General features: G+C 41.7%; 1 protein-coding gene across 2 annotated transcripts in view; it reads left to right on the top strand.

Moving 5' to 3' along the window:
• The window catches only part of Armc8 (armadillo repeat containing 8), an 82487-nt gene extending 62083 nt beyond the window's left edge, over window positions 1–20404 (top strand). For both annotated transcript variants that reach the window (XM_051206413.1, XM_051206417.1), the window contains 8 exons: window positions 601–687; window positions 2385–2477; window positions 4740–4889; window positions 5712–5807; window positions 9622–9717; window positions 12959–13031; window positions 14241–14334; window positions 17934–20404. In XM_051206413.1, the coding sequence (XP_051062370.1) occupies window positions 601–687; window positions 2385–2477; window positions 4740–4889; window positions 5712–5807; window positions 9622–9717; window positions 12959–13031; window positions 14241–14334; window positions 17934–17967 (723 nt within the window). In that variant the 3' untranslated portion in view covers window positions 17968–20404. The remainder of the gene's footprint in view (window positions 1–600; window positions 688–2384; window positions 2478–4739; window positions 4890–5711; window positions 5808–9621; window positions 9718–12958; window positions 13032–14240; window positions 14335–17933) is intronic.
• The last annotated feature ends 192 nt before the right edge of the window (window positions 20405–20596 follow it).

The raw sequence follows: 20596 nt of genomic DNA on the forward strand, positions 1-20596 counted from the left end.
AAGGGCAAGTGTTTGATGAACAGCCTAGAAGAGTTTTGTACTCATGGCTGTATGTGGCTTCAGCTCTCAAATCATGCCTTAGTTACACATTTACTATGATATAATGTTAAATGCAGATATTCATGCTCACTTTGATTTCTCATAGTTGAGAAGCTGCTTATGTAGCTAGGAATTTTTTTTTTTGCTTGCTTTTCTATATATTTTAATCTGTTGGTTAACAAAACACAAGAGGATATCCATTTAATATGTGTTTGAAATTTTTCTGCTTGGGTAAAACTCATGTATGTATGTATGTTTGTATGTATGTATGTATGTATGTATGTATATAATTTTTTGTTGTTCTTGAATCAAACCTAGTACCTCCTGCATGCTAGATAAGCACTCTGCTAACTAAGCTATAGCTCCCGTCCTATTTTATCACTAAAATTCTATTTACTTGACAGTAGAGGTCAGCTTCTGAATTGCAGTATTTTTTTTCCTACATATACTCTCCAGGATGAGAAGTCAAAGTGAAGATAATTGCTTAGGGTTTTACTTAGTCATCTATGACCTTCACTTTCAGCACTTCAAAGTTAATGACATCGCTATTTTATTCTATAGGTTTTACAAAATGCACCTGATGAAATCCTAGTAGTAGCATCTTCCATGTTATGTAACCTTCTTCTTGAATTTTCTCCAAGTAAAGAGGTTAGTATTAATTCTTCTCTTATCTGGTAAAGTTTAGTCAATTGCTGTTTTTTTGTTTTAATTTTTTTATGTGGCTCTTTCAAGACAGGGTTTCTCTGTGTAGCCCTGGCTGTCCTGTCACTTTGTAGACCACACTGGCTTTGAACTCACAGAGATCTGCCTGCCTCTACCTCCTGAGTACTGGGATTAAAAGTGTATGCCACCACTGCCAGGCTTTTCTTTTTTTAAAACACAATAGTTGGAGTTGAAATTTGTGAATTGGGTTGAAGAACCGCTTCTGACTTGTTTGATTTGGAAGAGAAGGATAAGTCACTTACTGCTCAGTATTGGAATTACTCCTTTACTTTGTTCACTCTACCTGTCATGTTCAATTTACTTCATAGATGTTACAGAGTCCAAAGCCACCATAGTAACATTCACCTGTCATCTCAGCTACTTGGGAGACTGAGGCAAGAGGAGTCCAAGAGCCCAAGAATTTGAGGCCAGCTTGTCTATAATAAATAACTAAGAGATATCACAGTTTGTAGTTAGTCTATATTGAAATTGCAAGTAAAATAATTATAAAATAGAAACAATAGACTATTTTCAAACAATATTTACTAAGAATAAATTGAAAAACAACCTGTCATTGAAAATGGGGATTATAAGTCATTTTAAGAAAATAACTCCTTGCATCATAAACTAATATTCATGGTCGTTGTTTGGGGAAGAACAAGTATAAGGATTTTTTTTTCTATTTCTGTTCTTGACAGTTTTCTACATGTATGTTGAATTTTAGTGGTTTTCACTGCTCTTCCTATCACCACCTCCTTCTAGTGAATCCCTTCTTTCCCAGTAAATCACTCATGTCTTCACATACTTTTATGTGTGAACCTCTGTGTTTGATTAGGGTTGCTGGCATGAGCATGGATGGAAGTGGATTCACTGTGGTTACACCACTAAAGAATGTGACATCCTTCTTCCCCAGCAACCATTAATTGACAGTAGATCCTCAGGAATGGGTGGGGTCTCATGGGCTCCTTCATGACCATGATGAAATGTCAACTGACAGTCCAGTCTTGTACAGGTCTTATGATGTTATCTACAGCTGCAGTGTTTGGTAATGGTTATGTCATGTCCAGAAGATCTTTTCATTGCACATGTCCCTTTCTTTTGGTTCTCATGTTCATTCTGGCACCTCCTATTTATGTAGTGTTCTCTTAAGTTTCTGGAGTCCCCTTATATTACTTTTAAGTTTTTTAAGCTCATGATATTTTGTTTTTAATAAGTAAACTTAATAAAGGGTAGGTTAACCTTATACAGTTTTGCTGTTATAGTATCTCTGGTCTGGAGCTTGTAGAGCATGGTTACATATGTACAAAAAAAAAAAAAAAAAAAAGTGGATTCAGTCTCCAGCAACAACCAAAAGAGTGAATGTGCGTGCATGTTTTTGTGTGTGTGTGTGTGTGTGTGTGTGAGTGAGTGAGAGAGAGAGAGAGAGAGAGGGAGAGAGAGAGAGAGAGAGAAACTGAGACTGAGATCTTGTCTTCCTCAAGTTAACTTTTATGGGTGCATTAATTCCTGCTTATAATTGGTGAGTTAGGGAAGAGATTATGTAATGAGGGGTGGAGCAGATGCTGTAGTTTGCATATCTGATGTGGACTCTGTTTTTCATTGTATTTATTTATCGTTCTCTCTGCTCCTCCTTTTACAATCAGCCAATTTTGGAATCAGGAGCTGTAGAGCTGCTTTGTGGATTGACACAGAGTGAAAACCCTGCTCTACGAGTGAATGGGATTTGGGCTTTAATGGTATGTCCCCCCTTTTAATGTCACAATTTACAAGCAAAATAGAGAGAAGTATTATCAAAGTTATAACTATGGCATTTGTTCCAGAATTTGCTTTCTTTTTCTTTTGGTTTTTTTTTTTTTTTGTTTGTTTGTTTCTTGTTGTTGTTGAGACTAGGTTTCTCTGTGTAGACCTGCTGTCCTGGAATTCATTCTGTAGACCAGGCTAGCCTCAACCTCACAGAAAGCTGCCTGTCTTTGCCTCCTGAGTACTGGAATTAAAGGTGTGTGTCATTCCACTGCTTAGGTGGAATTTTCCTTTGTAAAAACTGGCTAACATTGTCCATTTTTCTAATGATCTTATGACCTGAAAGATTCTGTATTCTTCTTTCAGGTTCAGCTGTAAAGGAATTATTTTTTCATGTAGCAATTCCTCATTTGGGAGAAGTCTTCTGAATACACTACATGTCATAGGTGATGCTTATTTCATATGTGCATATAGGGAGATTCTTCTCATTCTTTACAGATAGTAAACCAAGGCATAGAGTGATTGTTGTTCTGATACATAAAATTTCATGTTCAGGTAGACATTCTGAAGTAGCTAAATTGAGCTAATGTAAGCATCACCCACATAGGTAGCATATTTTGTAGAATAGTTACCTTGCCAAAATAACATAACTGATACTTAAATATTTAGTAATTGAACAGTTTTTAGTAAATATAATAGTAGTTTCTAAAATTATGAGTATTTAAGATTATTAAAGTTTATTAAATTTAGAAAAGGAATAAACCTTCATGGACTTTTAAAAACATACTAATGTTATTAACAATTTAATTGCTATGTATGAGACCAACGCTAGGTGCTTTATATTTCTAATTGCTATTTTAAAAACAATATTTTTTTTACATTTGTTTAGTAGGGGAGTGTGCACACATAGCAGAGGTGAGAGGACAACTTGCGGGGAGGTCAGTTCTCTCCTTCCACGTGTCAGTCAGCTAGGGTCATGAGGTCTGTGTCTTTACTGCTGAGCCCTTCTGCTGGTCCTGTGCTGGCTCTTTAAGGGTCTCTTGCAATGGACCTACCTTACTGGTGGGAAAGTGGGATTGGGATGGGTGGAGGTTGCTTTTCCAAACAACTAATGAGTTTTGGAAACAAGCTCTGATGGGTCCAAGCCTGTATTCAGCTCCTTGTTCTGCTGAGTTATGGTCATAAACTTCCGGACAGAAACAATAGTCTAATAAAACACTAAATACCATCGTGTCTTAGTGATTGTTCTCCCCTGTACAACTTGTAGCTCTTCTTGAAACACTTTTATTTTTTAAGTTCTTACTACCATCTTTTTACCTTACCTCCTTTTAAGGACTGACCTCCCACTGTTAGCTCCCAGTTTCTAGCTCTTTACACTTCAGTCTCAGGAATGCTCCAGTAGGAAAGCTTACTCAGAAACCTGTGTGTCTACATGTGTGTGACTATTCCTCATATGTAGTCCGTGGGGCTTGAGTTGAGAGCTCCCTGACATGCACTGGTTTGTTGCTAGACACCAAATTAATCATCTCATCTTGCAGTCCAAATACACTAGAACTATCAGTCTTCATATCACTGGCTTCTCTGATCTCTGTTCATAAAACAGCTGTGGGATTACCTTGGCCTGGGTTTCTGTTGATGTACATTGTTGATAACCTTGCTCTCTGATAGGTCTTAGTTATTTAATTAAAAAGGGAAATAGCAATTAAAATGGTTTTTGACTAAAATTGCCCTGACTAGAGGGCAATAACTACCAAAAAAAAAAAAGCACCCACTAGTTTACATGAGAGATTTTTATAGTAAATGTTTGCTTATAAATGCTTACTGGGCATTTGCTATTTTTTTTTTTTTTCTTTAGCCATAGAGCTTGGAGTAAGCTGGGTTAATCTATTGTATGAATAGAAATATATAGAGACAAAATAGCCACTGGCCATCTGAGTCAGGGCATACTTCCTACTCACTGAGAGTTTCCTGTGTGATAGGGTATACCATCATAGCACCTAGCATAAAATACATAAAAATATTCTCAAAGGCAATAAGTGGGTTTGTTTTTATTCAAATGCCCTTGTCAGTAAGTGGTTATATTCCTCTTACAGAAGTATATCTAAGAGTTGTTGTTAGTGCTTTTTCTATAGTAAAAGGAATCAGAAAAATAGTATGGCTAATACAACTAGTACTTTGAAATGACCAAAGTGCTATTAAAATAAAATGTAATACAGTGATCATAGACATGATTCTTGTAATGTCTTTAATCCTTTCAGAATATGGCATTTCAGGCTGAACAAAAAATAAAAGCAGACATTTTACGAAGCTTGAGTACTGAACAGCTCTTCCGGTTATTATCAGATTCCGATTTGAATGTGCTGATGAAGACATTGGGACTTCTTAGAAATCTCCTCTCCACTCGGCCTGTAAGTAGCATCCATAGGATTCTGCATCACTCAGCATCTGTGTCGTTCCCTACCTGCCAGCACCTCTTGCATGTTGGGTCTCCCTCTCTCCCTGATGCTGGGTGTATGCCTGCCTTGACTTGTCACTTTATTCTTGTCTGGTTTGCTAACTAGAGTGGATCTTCTCATCTTTTCCAAATCATTGTCTCTGAGGCCTCTGTTTCTCTTTTGAAAATTCTTCTCAGCATCATTACACAGACAGTATCCATCCTCCCCCCCTCACACATTGATGTCATAGCAGAGAGAACTGGGTGTGTGAAAGAGCAAGGCTGAGCCTTGCCAGTGGGGCACTATGGGCATTCTCTTAACATTTCCTCACCATCAGCATCTGGTTCTTGGGTAGGTAAAGATCGTGATGGCCCCTTCTCGGCCTTACTTGTTTTTTCAGTTATCCTTACCACATTTGTACCCTGAGACCATGTTAGTGACCTATATCATCTTTTCCACATCTCTGGCTCCCATCCATTTTGTGCTTCTTCGTCCTCAGTGGTCTTAGTTCTCCTTATAATACACACATAGAGGGAGTGGGAAAGGGAAAAGGAAAGGGATGGCTTCAAAACACAATAAACACTGGTCTTTGGAATCTGGTTCTGGAAGCTGTGTTGTTCTGCTTGAAGCAGTTATGCATCTAATTCTAGCACTTGAGTGGTGGATCAGGAATTCAGGGTCTTGATCAGCTGGATGAGATCCTGTCTCAATAAACTAAAACTAAAATGCTAGACAAAGAGCCTTCCTGTGGTTTGTTTTCCAGATGGTAATTGTAGATTTCCCATTGTTTTCCAGCATATAGATAAAATAATGAGTACTCACGGGAAGCAGATTATGCAAGCTGTCACTCTGATACTGGAAGGGGAGCATAGTATTGAAGTTAAAGAGCAGGTATGTGCTGTGGAGAGCCTTCTGATCGTAAGTACAAAGGTCGATCTGCAGTCTCGTGTAATATGTCTGCAGAAGATAAGAAGGGTCCTCTGTTACCCCTGTAGCTCCTTCTGAAGGGTCCTCTATCACTCCTTCAGCGCTTCTGGTGACTTCTTTCATAGGAATAGAGGAAAACATGACTTAGAGTCTGTAGTTTTCTCCTTTGTGTCACATACCATATGCTGTCCCTGTCTCTATAGGAACAACCTCCTTTTAGCATGCTGGACTTAATGCTTTCACTTGGATTAACTGGAGATAAGTCTTTTCTATTACTAAACTCCAAACTCAAATTCCTGCAACTCCAGTTAGATAATTCTTTATTCTGAAGACAGTTTTAGTTTCTTTACTCTTTGGCATCTTCTATTCTTTGTTACCATTTCAAACCTTTATTTTCTATAGGACATATTTAGGGAAGGTATAAAAGTATAGAAGCTACCTTATCAGGGAATCCATCGGTAGTCACTTTCTCTATTTTCTAGAATTAACATAGAAGTTGTGTACATTTTATTTTACCACAAAAATAAAAGTGACCTTCCAAGATGGTAGCACAGACTCTGATGCTCTGCTAGTGGTTACTTTCCTATCATGGTTGTTTGGCTTCATGGCTCCATTCATGTTCAGAATTTATTGAGTGTTTGTGTTGCACAAATGAATACACACACACACAATATTACATATGCAAATGTGTGAGAGAGAAACAGAAATTTTTCCCCGAATCGTTATGGAGCGTTAACTTACTTTTTGTGACCCTGACTTAGAACAGTCCTGGACATCAGAAAACTTAGTACTTGAGAGCTGGTCCTGGATTTAATAACAACAACAAAAAAGAGTTGACTAAGTCATTTTAAGACAAATATCTTAGGTGATTTAAAAGAAGCAAACTTTAGATGAACAGTAATTTAACACTGAAAAGCATAATCTAAGAATCACTGGAAGTAGTTGAAATGAAAGCCCTCACTGGGATATAATAGTGAAGAAATGCACTATTCAAAAGAAACTGATCCTTGGAGACCATACAGATGTATCCTGTCTGTGGAGACAGCTCACCCAGCAGAATTCCATCCATCTGAAAAGAAGCAAGGCAGAGAAGGCATGCAAGATTTAGGTATGGGCAAAAAACCAACCGTAGTGTGTTTTCACAGGGCACAGATATAGATATGGACTTTCTCACTGATTTTGGAGATGATCCAGAAGTGGTTGTGAATAGGATATTTAAACTGCCTCATTGTTAGCTGGAAGTTCAGTCCTTCGCAAAAGCATCTAATAAGTTACTTTTACCAGGGCTTACATTAAGCTGTGTACATTTGCAGTATTTATAAGTTTTCACAGGTACATTTATATCCATACCTGTCTTAGGGTTTCCACTGCTGTGAAGAGACACCATGACCATGGAAACTCTTCTAAAGAAAAATTTTTAATTGGGGTGGCTTACAGTTTCAGAAGTTCAGTCCAGTGTCAACATGGTAGGACATGGAGGCATTCAGGCTGACATGATGCCGGAAAAGGAGCTGAGAGTTCTACATCTTGCTCTGCAGACAACAGGAAGCAAACTGTGTCACTGGGTATAGATTGAGCATAGGCAATCTCAAAGTCCATTCCCACCTCCAACAAGGCTGTATCTGTTCCAACAAAGCCACACCTCCTAATAGTGCCACTCTCTATGGGGGCCGTTTTCTTCCAAACCACCACACTACCACTACAGGCAAGGTGGTGAATATACCTGTTGTTGCCCTTTGGTTGGGAAGAATGGGCCAAGTTTGTTCATTCATATCAGTCGTCGTCAACTAGGAGTTAGTAAACATGTTGGCTCTCCCTAAATTAGTTTACAGACAACATAATGCCAGTCATGATCCCAAAATAAATATTAATATAATTGTAAATTAACAAAGTCTTTTAGTTTTTGAAATTTCTAGAAAGTAAAAGGAATTAGAACAACTAATCCAATTATAAAGAAAAAGGAAGACCCATGCTACCTGATAAGACATTATAAAATATAGTACTCAAGACAGCATACCACCAGCCAACAGATAGAACCAATTGGAAAGTTTAAAAATAAACCCTCATATGCATGGATTGGTGATTCACTGGCAAAAGGATGTAATTTTTTTTTAAAGACCAAAAAATTAACTTTGAACTTTATCTCACACCTTTGATAAAAATGTATTCATAAATCAAATATAAAGAGTAAAATTACAAAACTTTTTAAAAACTTTGAAATTTTTAAGGTATGGCCATTAAAATAGCATCCAGGAAAGGTACATTGGTCCAGAAGATACAAGAACCTTCAGAATAAAAAGAAGCCAACCAGGGCCGGGTGATGGTGGTACATACATTTAATCCCAGCATTCAGGGCAGAGGCAGGTGGAGCTCTGTGAGTTCAAGCCCAGCCTGGTCTGTAGAGCAAGTTCCAGGACAGACTCCAAAGCTACATAGAGAAACCCCGGCTCGAGAAAAAAAAATAGAAAGAAAATGAAAAGCCAACAACCAACAATAGATACTCCACACTAAAATATCATTACAAGTGGCAAGCATCTAGAAAAACGTTTATGTTACATTACTTGTGTGAGGGGGGCATTCTTGTGAGGGCAGAGGACAGTTTGTAGGAATCAGTTCTCTCCTCCTGTGTGGTAGTCAGGCAAGCACTGGGTGCTGTGGTGTCACACAGTATACCATTTTGTCCAATCGCCCCCCACCCACAAAATGTTCATTAAAATGAGTCATCAGTCTGGTTCAAGGCCTCTGGCACACCATCATCACTGGGCCCTCACCAAAACTCCTCTCAGATATCCTGCTGTTACCCTGAGTCATGGGGATTCTGCAATTACCATACTGTAAGACCAGTCCCTCTACACATTCCTCCAGCAGATCATAGATGGCGTAGATATTACGGTCAGCCAACCCAAGGCCCAGGTTGTTGGTCTGGGCCACTGGGACTGCCTTGACAGCATGACCCTTGTATTTCAACACACATGATTCCTATGACACCCCCCCCCCCCCCCCGCTATGGCAACACTGACCATGGACAACATCACATATCCCGGCTATAGCAAGAACATGAACCCAGGCAAGGTCCTTGGCAGCACCTTGGGCCCAGATGTGGCCATGGTCTCGGTGGCAACACAAGCCACCTAGATCAATATAGTCCTGGCAGCATCAAGGCCTTCAGATGCTAATATGCTTTCAGATGTCTGTTTAGACCCCTGGCATCACACAGCCCTTGGTGATAACAGGAGCCATGGACATAAACTCAGACCCTGGTTGCTGCTGGGCCATGGAAAGGAACCACATTTTTTAGAAAAGATAATGTGGTGATGCAGCAACCTTTACATGATTGTGGCTTAAAGCCCAGCCAGAAACCACTGAAGTGTTTTGAGTTCTTGTTTGCATAAGGTAGACTTTTCTTGGTTATGGTTACTGTGGTTGTCAGAAATGACAGGAGATGAGAATCAGGGCTTTCATGATAGAACCTGTGAGAAGCTGTGTCTCATCAATCTTCAGATGAGAAATTTCCCATGATCTTCTGGGAACTTTATTTTTAAATTGTATTTTATTTTATGTTTTGCCTGAATGTATGCTTATATACTATGTATGTAACTGGTACCCACAGAGGTCAGAAGAGGGCATCAGATCCCCTGGAACTGGGGTTGTGAGTGGTTGTGAGCCACCATGTGAATGCGGGGAACCAGACTTGGTTCCTCTGCAAAAGCAGCAGATACCCTAACTCTCGAACCCCCTGAGGGGACTGTCTTGATTTCGGCTTTTTGTTCTTTTCCAGACACTGTGCATCCTAGCCAACATAGCAGATGGGACAACAGCAAAAGAACTTATTATGACCAATGATGATATCCTGCAGAAAATCAAATATTATATGGTAAGCCTTAATCCCTCTTACTACAGAAGACAAGGGCTATATCCTGATAGCTCAAAACAACTGCAGAAGAAGAATGTTCACTGTGATGTAACAGATTCAGAGTCTGTTTCCCGAAGGAGGAAAAGCAAGCGCAACTACTAGAAATGTGCTGAAGGCACTGTTAGCACTACCACGCAGCCTCCACAGCTGGTTATCTGCCCTCCACCTCCCTCTTACTGAAGACTTGGCCTCTTGGTTCTCAGTCCTGTGTCCCTCAGGTCTCTCAATCCCATGGTGAGTGAGTCCTTTAGACAGCTGGTACCTTACTTCTTTGACATGTTTCCTTCCAAACACAACCTGACACCTGTTGCTTTATCCATGCTGACTGCTCAATCTGGGACACTTTACCTGACTCTTCACCCTTTGGATCTCACCTGAACTGATACTTCATCTCTGGGCCCCTCTTGTATAGTATTGTTTTCTTCAGAGCAGTTCAGTCTATTAGTGATATGTCTCTGAGTATCTACTGTCTCTGTCAAAGCAAGCACTGAGTCGTGATGTGCATCGCTTTATATCTTCCACCTTCATAGTACCTGGCCCAAATCCCCTCAGTGCTTGTTGAGTAAAAACCTACACTTGACCTGGCAATCGCCTTGTCTTTCCATTACCACATAATGTCTTGTGTCTTTTGAAAGTTCCCTTAGCGGTAGAGCACATGCCTTGGGCTCACTCTGCAGCCCTGGAAGGAAGGAGCCTGACTTAACTTCTTTTGTTCCCCGAGTCAGCGAGCTGTATACCAGTTTCCCCACTGTTATTCAGAGCCCTCTTTCTCTAAAAGCATCTTCTGCAGTCTCACTCCTTTCTTGCTTCCACATTTGCTCTACCCTGCTTAGTCTGGCTTCGTCCTCATCACTCAATGGCAGCTATTCTAGTGAAGATCACCAGTGAACTCTGTGATGCCCATCTGAAAGCTGTTTTCCTTCCTGATCCTCCCTACGGAGAGCTGACTGGAATTCAGCCAGCTGTTCCTCTTGGCTTCCCTGGTATCATACTCCTATCTGCTCTCCTCAGCTGCTGGTCTGCAACTTTGGTTGCACAGTAGAACCTCCTAAGGAACTTTTGCAGCTTGCCTCATCCTTGCCCTCCCAAGAGACTCATCTAAAAGGAAAAAAGAAATGGGGGGTGGGGATATGACTTAGTTACCCAGATTTTTAATTTAGTCTTGTGTATGAGATACAGGAAAGCCATTGACCTAACAGATTTTCATCTGGTCATTGTTTGTCTTTCCTTCTCTGAGTAATTTTACAAGGCATATGCAAAGCCTGGACCTCCCTTCAGGACTCTGGACTTGGTACCCTCCTGCCTTCTAATACTGTCTGACAGCCTTTTGGGCTATTTGTGTGATGTCTCTCCTCTGCCATCTAGTTCTCCAATCAGATGATACTTTCATTTCTCCACGCTGCCACACATTTGTCTAGATTATCAGCAAGTCTGGTGAGCCCGTTCTCAAAAACCAGTTTTGAATCTGTTCACATCTTCCTATTGTTACTGTCACCACTGGAGTCCAAGCCTTTGCATCTTCTGTCTGATGGCCTGTATTGTAGTGGTAGCCTTAGATCTATACTCCAATTCCTTCAACCAAAGTGATATTCTAAAAACGTAGATCAGATCTTATTTCTTGTAAATTTCCAGTGTCTTCCTCTGAATTCAGAGTGGAACCCACAGTTCCTACTCTAGCCTATAAGGACCTACAATTGCTTTGAATGTGTACCCATCAGATCTCCTCAAGTTTTCTTTTTGGAGCTCGTAGCCCCATGATTTTATACCTCTAGCTCCATCCTTTTCCATAAGTTTCTGTTTAAATGTTGCTTCTTTCAGAGAGGTCTTCTGTGTATACTCACCTAAGCTAAGCTAAGTTCCTACCACTCCAGCTTCCCTTGTTATTGAATGAGTGACATATTAATTTCTTAGTAGTTAGGGTTAGTAAATTTGTTCAGTTTACTCATTGTTAGCCTGAGGCTAGAAGCAGATGACAGGTTTTGTTTTCTTTTGGCTTAATGAGCCCACACTGGATATATCTTTAAAACTATTGACAGGTAAAAGAAGAATCACCAAGAAGATTCTGGTGGAGGAAGCCACACCTACTTCTTTGATTTTTCTTTATAAATCTGTGGTCCTGCCTGCAGAGATTCATTTCTTTCTTTAGTTGTGGTTTGTGTGTATGTGTCACATGTGTGCCTGGTGCCCTCAGAGGTCAGAAGAGGGCATTGGATCCCATGGAACTGGAGATATAGTCAGTTGTAACCTGCTGTGTGAATGCTGGGAATCAAACCTGGGTCCTCTGGAGGAGCAGCCAGTGCTTTGCTGAGCCATCTCTCCAGCCTTTGTTTAAGACCTTTAAAATGGACAAGCAGGGAAATAATCTAAAGATTCTTTACTATTTATTGAGTCATCTTTCATTTAGGAGAAATTTGATAGGGGTAAACAATCCAACTTAACCAGAAGAGGTTACACTTATAGCACATATTGGAAAATAGGTAAGAATCATGTGTTAGAGCATGAGGCTCCTCAGTCATCATTGTGACCTTTGATAAGTTAGGTAGCAATTTGATCTAGTTCTTTGGGATATTCTTATAGAAATAATAGTAGTTTCCTTATTCCAGAAGCCAAATACATTCTGTCACTCTTATTTTCAGCAAGTAGTATCAGGAGAGTAAACTAGATATAAAGTGTGATTTAAAAATCTGATTGTTAATGAACCTTCTGAACCAGTCCCTGAGGAACTGTTGGGTTGCTTGAGCAAGATAATAGCTGAAGAGCTAATGTGAAGCCTATATCTAGTTCATCACTGCCAGTGACTGAGAGCATAGACCTGTTAGATGCCCAGTTCATCATTGCCAGTAACCAAGAGAGCGCAGGCTAGTCAACAGTGTCGAGCTGTTAGGTGCCTTTGTTTCTGGGTACATGCATCAAAGCACAAACTTCTCACCTGTGGCCTCAGAGCTATTTTGTTTGGCCACTGGATGATTTTTAAAATTTTGTCTCCTGGCAAATTTGTCTTCAATTGGCCAGGTTTCCCCCCATTTCCTATTGCTTTTAGCATGACCTTTACCCTCTTTAATGTTAACTTTATAGCTTCTCAGGTTTGTGGCATCAGGTTTAGAACTCTAGGCTCTTGGAATTTCCTGTGGTATGTCACAAGAAAAATGATGTGCAGTGAGATTATCCCATTTTGACTTTTATCCCTTTTCTGCATCACTAGGGTCATTCGCATGTCAAACTGCAGCTTGCTGCGATGTTTTGTATATCAAACCTCATATGGAATGAAGAGGAAGGTAAGGTATTGGTGAGGTTTATCCCAAAGAAAAATTTGGAAGGAAATATTTACATAAGGAACGCAGAAACCCCATACACTTGGACTAACTGGTCCCTAATATTACAGAGATATCTTGCTGTAAGAATCAGTAGTGTTACCCTCAGTCACCAGATGCTTGATGCTGAATTGTAGCCCCCACCTCCATACTTCAGTTGGTACTAGATGACAGGGGTAAGGATAAGAAGGAAGCACCAGTCCCTACCTTTGAGAGAACTGATACAGAGGACGCGGAGTTGTCTTTGGAGAAGGTCCGAGGGTGGGCCTTTCATTCTGAGCTGAGGATGTGCATGGCAAGGGAGCATATGGCAAGGTGGTGCAGGGACTGGTTGATAATGAGCCTTCTTGGGTGAACCGGTCTCACCTAAGCTGCATATTCCATTTTTACGTCAGGCCAATTAAATTACAGGCAGGCTGTAGGAGTGGATGGTTCTTCATGCTTTCTGAGTTTCTCTTTATGTAACCAAGGCAGCAGTCAGATTGCAGAGAGCTCTGGGTCTCAGCTCCAGGTTGGCTATATTAAAATCCCCTAGGAACGCCTAGTTCTGGAGGCTGTCCCTAGAGAGGCTGGGCCACTGGGTGTAGAGAGAGTGGTGCATGAATGAGTCACTAGGGGAGCTTCCTGTACTTTGCATTCAGAACGTTACAGAACAAAGTGCAAGAAAGCAAAACCCAATTTAACACACAGGCCTTGATACCAAGGGTTGTATGTGACTCAGAATGTCAAAGCCAGGTTTCAGGCTAGTAGTCTAATTGGAAGACAGAGCAGAGCAGTATGAGATTAGAAATGCCATGTGTTCTATCACAGAGGCAGCTGGAAGGATCAAGGAGCAAAAAACAGAAGAGGATAAGTGTGACCTGCCAGAGACTTGGTTTGTCCTTAAAAGCGGATTCCAAGTGACACAGGGTCTTGTGCCATGGGAAGAATGTGACTGACTCTGAAGTCCATGCAAGAATTAACTCAGCAGAACCCAGGGTGGACTTGAAGGAAGGGGGTTCAAGAGACAGGGAATCCAGGTAGAAGGCTGTGAGGAAGTTCTGGTGTAAAGGAATCCAACTACATGGGGCATGGTAGGGGACAGAAGGGTTGGAGTGAGTGACTCTGGTAAAGCTAGAGGAGAGTAATGCTCCGCATCATGTTCCCAGTAACCTAGTAGTTTCAATCTTTTAGGTTCCCAGGAACGTCAGGATAAGTTACGAGACATGGGCATTGTAGATATTCTACACAAACTGAGTCAGTCGCCAGACTCAAACCTTTGTGACAAGTGAGTATTGACATAAAGGCCCTTGTTCTGTGTCATCCGCCGTTCTGTTGTGAAAGGTTTGAGCTGTTTTAGTAACCCATGCAGCCAGCCTTTTAAGATGTTTTAGATTGTTGTACTTCATTTTTAACTGAGCCAGCAGTGATGTTATTTTTTTAACCTTTATTTTATTTATATATCGAGAGATAGACAGATAGATAGACAGACAGACAGACAGACAGACAGACAGACAGATAGAGATGGGTGCATGATGCATGTGTGGAGCTCAAAGGCACATGTGGAGGTCAAAGAACAACTGGTTTGGGTCTCTAATTCCATCACATCGGTGTAGAGATGGACGTCAAACTCACGTTGTCGCTGTGGTTATCAGCCAGCACCCTTCCTGCCTGTGACATTTGAGATGTAAACAGTTAACCTTATTCGGAATGAATATAATTTGGTTATCTGAAGAGTCCAGAGGTTACTCCCTTACATTCCCATGACATTAAAATAGAAATGCCTATGACTTTTTAGGGAAGCACAGGGACCAACAGTGAAACACTCCTTGGCTCAGCTTCACCGAGCTCTGCCTTATGCCATTGCAACAGGGAGCCTGTGTCTCAGGGAGCTCACCACTCCTGGGAGGGGCAAGAGGTAGGACAGAGATCCAGGCAACCAAGAGATGCTTTACCTATACTCCCTTACAACAACCTTCATGTTCCTGCTCACTGCTGACAATAACAGCTGGGAACATCTGCTCTTTTACTTGCCTTCATGTCTGGCTCTGCCTTTCACATCCATACCTATCTCATGCCCGCTCCATAATGTAGCCATACCTGCTTGCTTACAGTGTAAGCATTACATATTCTCTCCTGTGTGATTTGCCACCCCTTCGTGTCTCCATTGTTCAGTGTTCTTTAAACAATTATCCACTCTGTATTCTAGTAACTTCACTGTCTTAGGTATTGATTATAAAAAGGTGCATGACTCGGTGAAATCCTTGCCTGTGTGCAACTTAGATCCTAGTATAAAGCCAGACACTAAATAGATATACATCAGTTGATGGCAGGAACCATAAAGAACATGTCTTTCATATTGTATAGACAGAAAAGGTCTGTCTGAGGGTGTGGTGTCTCATCATAGGCCTGTTTGAAATGAGAGTGAGACCCAGAATTTAGAAAGAAAATATTCCAGGTAGAGAGCCCAGCTACCAAGGCCCTGAGGAACAGGGGTGAATTCCATGTGTTGGAGGAAGGATATTCAAGAAGAGTATTAGAGGTGGAGGAAAGTAATGAAGGGGCATAATCATAGGAGAAGGGGCCCAGATCTCAACAGATTTCAAAGAGCTTACTAGACTCTTTGTGAGGCTTCTAGGAAGGACCCTTAGTAATAAGGACTTGGACTTTTTTTTATTCAGGGTTCTGAAAGGAAGTTGTTGGAGAGTTTTGAGGGAAGGAGACAGGATCGAGTCTGCGGGACTTGCTATGGGGATTTAGAACAAGAGTGAAGGCAGGTGCCTGCCTTTGTTCTGAACAGTGGAGCAGAGGGCATTATGTTTACCAAGAGATGTGGGTGTGGGCAGTTGGGTGGATAGACAGAATTGAATTTTTGTTTGGACATGCTGACTTTCGATGCCTGTTAGATATCCAAGGATTTGGGAAAATATGACTGGTGTATATTTGAATGGTGTTCAAACATGGCTCTGGCAAAAAGTCACTGAAGGAGAAGAGTAAGAACAAGATGAGAAACAAGGGCTAAGAACAGAGATCCAGGACATTTATTGCAGATAAGAAAACTCCAGCAAGAGAGCAGAAGGGACAGCTAGTGGGACAGGCAGATATGCAGGCATGTAGGAAAGCAAGGGGGATGCTCAGTGGCGGCTGTTCTTCCTCAGAAATCTCCACGACTAAGACGCCATGCCTCAGCAGCGACCATGCCAGCACCTTCTCTGCTCCCATAGTACCTGTAGAACTCTCACGCTTAGTTATCAGCTTGTCTAGTGATTCTAAACTCCCAAAGCACACAGAGCAGGCTGGACTTCTGCATCCCTGAAGCTTATTGTCCCATAGGTTAGGGAAGATGAGTCTCAGTAATTTGTAGCCCCAGGTGCTGATGAGCCCAGGACCAAGGGCAAATGGGGTCAGCTGCAGGCAGGAGTCTCCGCCTCCCCTCCAGGGTTGCCGCCTTAATTGGTAGGCTTTGTCAGCCCACCTCTTTTGACTGAGAGCCATGCTGCTAATTGATTTGTTTGGAAGAGAAAACCTACTTAAAACTGTCTTTGGGGGATCTAGAATTCAAAGAAACCCATCATCGATATGAAGTGCGATAGGTTTGGGTTCTGGCCTCTGATGCTGTTTCTCCAAATTTGTGTGGCATACAAGTTTTGGGTTTCCACTTAGCATAGACAAGCCCCTATTAAAAGGAAAGGTAGCTGGGATTAGAGGTGCTCACCTGTGCCCTCAGCACCCAGGAAGCTGTGAAGAGGATGGTGATTCTGAGGCCAGCCTCAGCTGCAGTGCAAGCTGGTTTACATGGCAAGAGCCTGCCTTGGGGAAGAAAAAAAAAAAAACCAAGGAGTGAGCTACTCAGCCTGTCCATCTCTAAAATCACCCATCTGAAAGACTGAAAGACTCCTTAGATAGTATAAACATAGTATAAACACAATGAGTGTGCACTCTGGAGCTCCCAAGAATCTATCAATTGTTATTTGAGGGAGAGGTCAGTCCCTACCCTTTGACCAGGCTGGCCTGGAACTCGTGATCCCTTTCCTGCCTCCGTCTCTCTAGTGCATTATTGATGCCCACTACCACACGGGCTGAATTACGAGTTTGAAGACTAGTACAAGATTTCAATTAAGAACCACTTGTGTTGGCACAGTAAAGTCTGCCACTCAACCAGGCGATTCTTGGGCTCCACTTCAAAAACTGTGTGTAATCTCGGCATTGGGGGGTGGGGGCATACAAGAGGATCATTGCCAGCTCAAGGCGGAAACAGGCTACATAGTGAGTTCTAGGCCAGCCCAGACTCCAGAGAGAGTGAATCTGTCACACACATATAGAAAAACAAATAAAATGAGTAAGACTATACCTTTGACTTTACAGTGAGTCTAGTTTATCATCAGCTTCGTCTATTAGTGCCACTTTGGTCAGCTAATAGCAACTACCAGTTTTAGCCTTTTCTTTCCGTAAGCTAGGCAGGAAGACCATTTCTAAAGATGGACTCCTTAACTCCACACTTGAGTCTTCTTTATAGTCTGCCAAACCTTAACCTGCATAGTTCTCAGGCATTGGAACCTGACAGGCTCTTGGCTGCTTTTCAGGTGCCTCAGCACCTTTGCCTGTGTTAGCGTCGCAGTGCCCTCCCCTAGTCCTAGGCATTGCCTCATAAAACCCACACAGCAGTAACAAGTCAGATTCCAGACCCATTGCACCTGTAGGAACACCATGGAGTTGTCCAAGAGAACCAACCCTAGGGGGAAATGTCTGATGATGATAGATGTCTGCCCCGTAAGGTAGAGCTCAGCTGGGCTCAACCCCCCCCCCCCCCAACTATCACTAGCCACAAAGGTTTTCCCCTCAGTTACAGTTGTGAGATGGTGGCTAACAGGAACTTTGTGATTTCAGGGCAAAGACGGCGTTGCAGCAGTACCTGGCATGATGGGAGAACCCCGGGCACCTGCAAGCACCCCACACCTTTGTTTAAGGAAGTACAGGAGCTAGCCTCATTTGACTCCTTCTATTTGCACACGTCACCTTGGACTGCAGGGAGCTGTTTTGCAAAGCAGTTTAGTAGGCTTAGATCTCAAATTCATCTTGAGAGCATTTTTTTGAGGTAGTAATTTCCTCAGAGGATTATTGTGTTTTGTTTTGTTCCTGAGCTACCTGGACTCTTTATTAGAACAATCAATCATTTTCCTTTGGACCTACAATTTTTTGCCTATGCTGCAGCCACTTTGTGAGCAAGAATGGTATGTGTGTGTGTGTGTGTGTGTGTGTGTGTGTGTGTGTGTACAAGCATGTGTGAGCGCATGCATGAGAGAGTGAATGGCTGTGTGGGTGAGGGATACCTCAGATTTTTCTTTTCTTATTTTGTGTGAAAATCTCTTTTCTACAGATTTTCCAGGGTTTAAGCATTGCTTGCTGTATAAAAAAAAACTTTACTGAATTATATACAGTTTGAATGAAATGTTATTTTAAAAGCAAAACAATTGTTTAGTGTTCCATAAAAGTTATGTTGAATTTTGGTCAGATGAATATTTGTAAGTAAAAAATATATGCATTTCTGAACCTCAACTTACATAGATTTTCTTTATAAAAACAAAAAAAAAAAAAAAAAAAAAAAAAAAAAAAGACAAAGAAAAAGTTGGCTACAGCCGGCCTGAATAACAGGCGCTGTACATGGTGCTGTGCAGATAGTAAGCTAGCCTCTTACTGCCGTCAACATTAGCAGGTACAAAGCCTTTGTGTGTTGTTTTGTTTTGTTTTTTCAGCCTAATTCAATATGTTCTCAGGCTTCCACATCAGAAGGACGGTGGAATGGAGCAGAGTAAAGCTGCAGAGTCGCTGCAGGGTTTTAAACCGACAAAGGGAGCTGGAGCTATTGATAGTGGAAGTCTAGGGAGGACCGGGTGGGCTGCCTTTGACAGGACTGGGGATCCAGAGCCTCCCAACTCCCTAGTCCTGTCTTTAGTGTGGCCATATCCAGCAGGGTTTAGAAACAGAAAGTCAGGGGCCCCTTCCTAGAAACCAGCCAGACCACCGCGTGCTGCCTGCAGCCCCATATATCTCTGTGAGACCAGCTTGTTCTACAAACACGCCCTAGAAAGAAGCAGCCTCCTCCTACCTTCTAGAAAGCTCTATCTTCTAGAAAGTCTTCTTGATCATACCAGAGAAGGCCACACGGCAGCTGGGGATGCCTGGTTGTTGTGCTTTCTTAGAATGAGATGGGAAGTCTTTTTCTGAATGAAGCTAAAATACTAAATGTTGAGAGAAGGGAAGGGACTCTCCCCAGGATGGCTGGAGATGACTTCTTTTTATTTTTTATTTCTTGGCATCTGCTCTAACTTCTGGTCCTTTCAAGGTGAACTCAACAGAGGTAGAAACCAGCCTGCCTTTCCTCTGACTAGGAGGAGGTCAGAAGCATGGCAGGCAGGGTGTGAGGTCTGTGACCCAGAAGCTTGCAGGGAATGCGCAGCTGCCAGGGTTGCTCACCTGCCACCAGCCACTCCTGACAGGGTTGCTCACCCGCCAGCTGCTCTGTCACCAGCCTGCGCCTTCCCTGGGAGATTTCAATATGGTTAATTACAAATGAATGTTTTTCAATGTATTTAATGCAATGTTTCCTGTTCTCCATATGACCACCCAAGATACAAACACAGAGATTTCCAAGTTGTTTTTCAGAACATTGCTGATTTAAAAGCTGTCACAACAGAACTTGGGTTTTGTGCAGGTGTCTAGAGTGCTAATTCGAGAAAACGAGCTTAAAGGAAGCCAGGTTTACTGGGAATGAAGCCTTATGAGGGCCCGCTCATTGCCACTTCCGGTGCTGAGACTGTACCCTTGGATAGTATTTGTAACACAAAATGCTACAGCGTCAGTTTTAGAAAGTACCAGTAAATATAAAGAAACCAATAACACATTGCTGAGACAATCTTAAACCCAAATAGCATGAGAGGGCTGAAGACGCCGTGAACTCTGTGGTAAATCTTGCCTGTGGGTATAAGCAATGGTCACATAAAAAGTGCTTTACTATAATTAACTTTTCTGATTTGAATGAAGGGAAATGTATTTATTAAAACAAAGCTGTTTGCTGCTTTACGCAGGTGCAGTGTTTGTCAGCAAGGAAGCGGGGAAAATGGGACATGGTCTTATGTCTGCACCCAGGTTCTTACTGAAGCTTCTCGCTCTAATACTGCATTCTGTTTCTCCTTTTGTGCCCTGATTGTAACCCAAAATTTATGAACTAGAAAAGAATGTCCAGTTTAATAAGTTGCATTTTTTTCCCTTAAGCACTTTATTCAGAACAATATGTGTTCTCCTGGTAGTGTTTGGATAATATGATTTTAACACATGCTAATAAAAGCCAAGAAAAATCATGGCAACTTCTTAAAAGGAGTCTGTTTTCCAAATGACTGGAGCATAATGACATGGTAGAAGATAAAGTGGACTGGCTCTTAGAGGCTGTGATTCAAAATGAGGGCTGGGAAGGGTTGTGCATTGTGGAGCGTAAGTCAGAACCTCAAGCCAGTTATGGCTCTCAGGGCATCTGCAGTGGTCTCAGGACTCCT

The sequence above is a fragment of the Phodopus roborovskii genome, unplaced genomic scaffold (assembly GCF_943737965.1).
Source record: "Phodopus roborovskii unplaced genomic scaffold, PHOROB, whole genome shotgun sequence".
Taxonomy (NCBI): domain Eukaryota; kingdom Metazoa; phylum Chordata; class Mammalia; order Rodentia; family Cricetidae; genus Phodopus; species Phodopus roborovskii.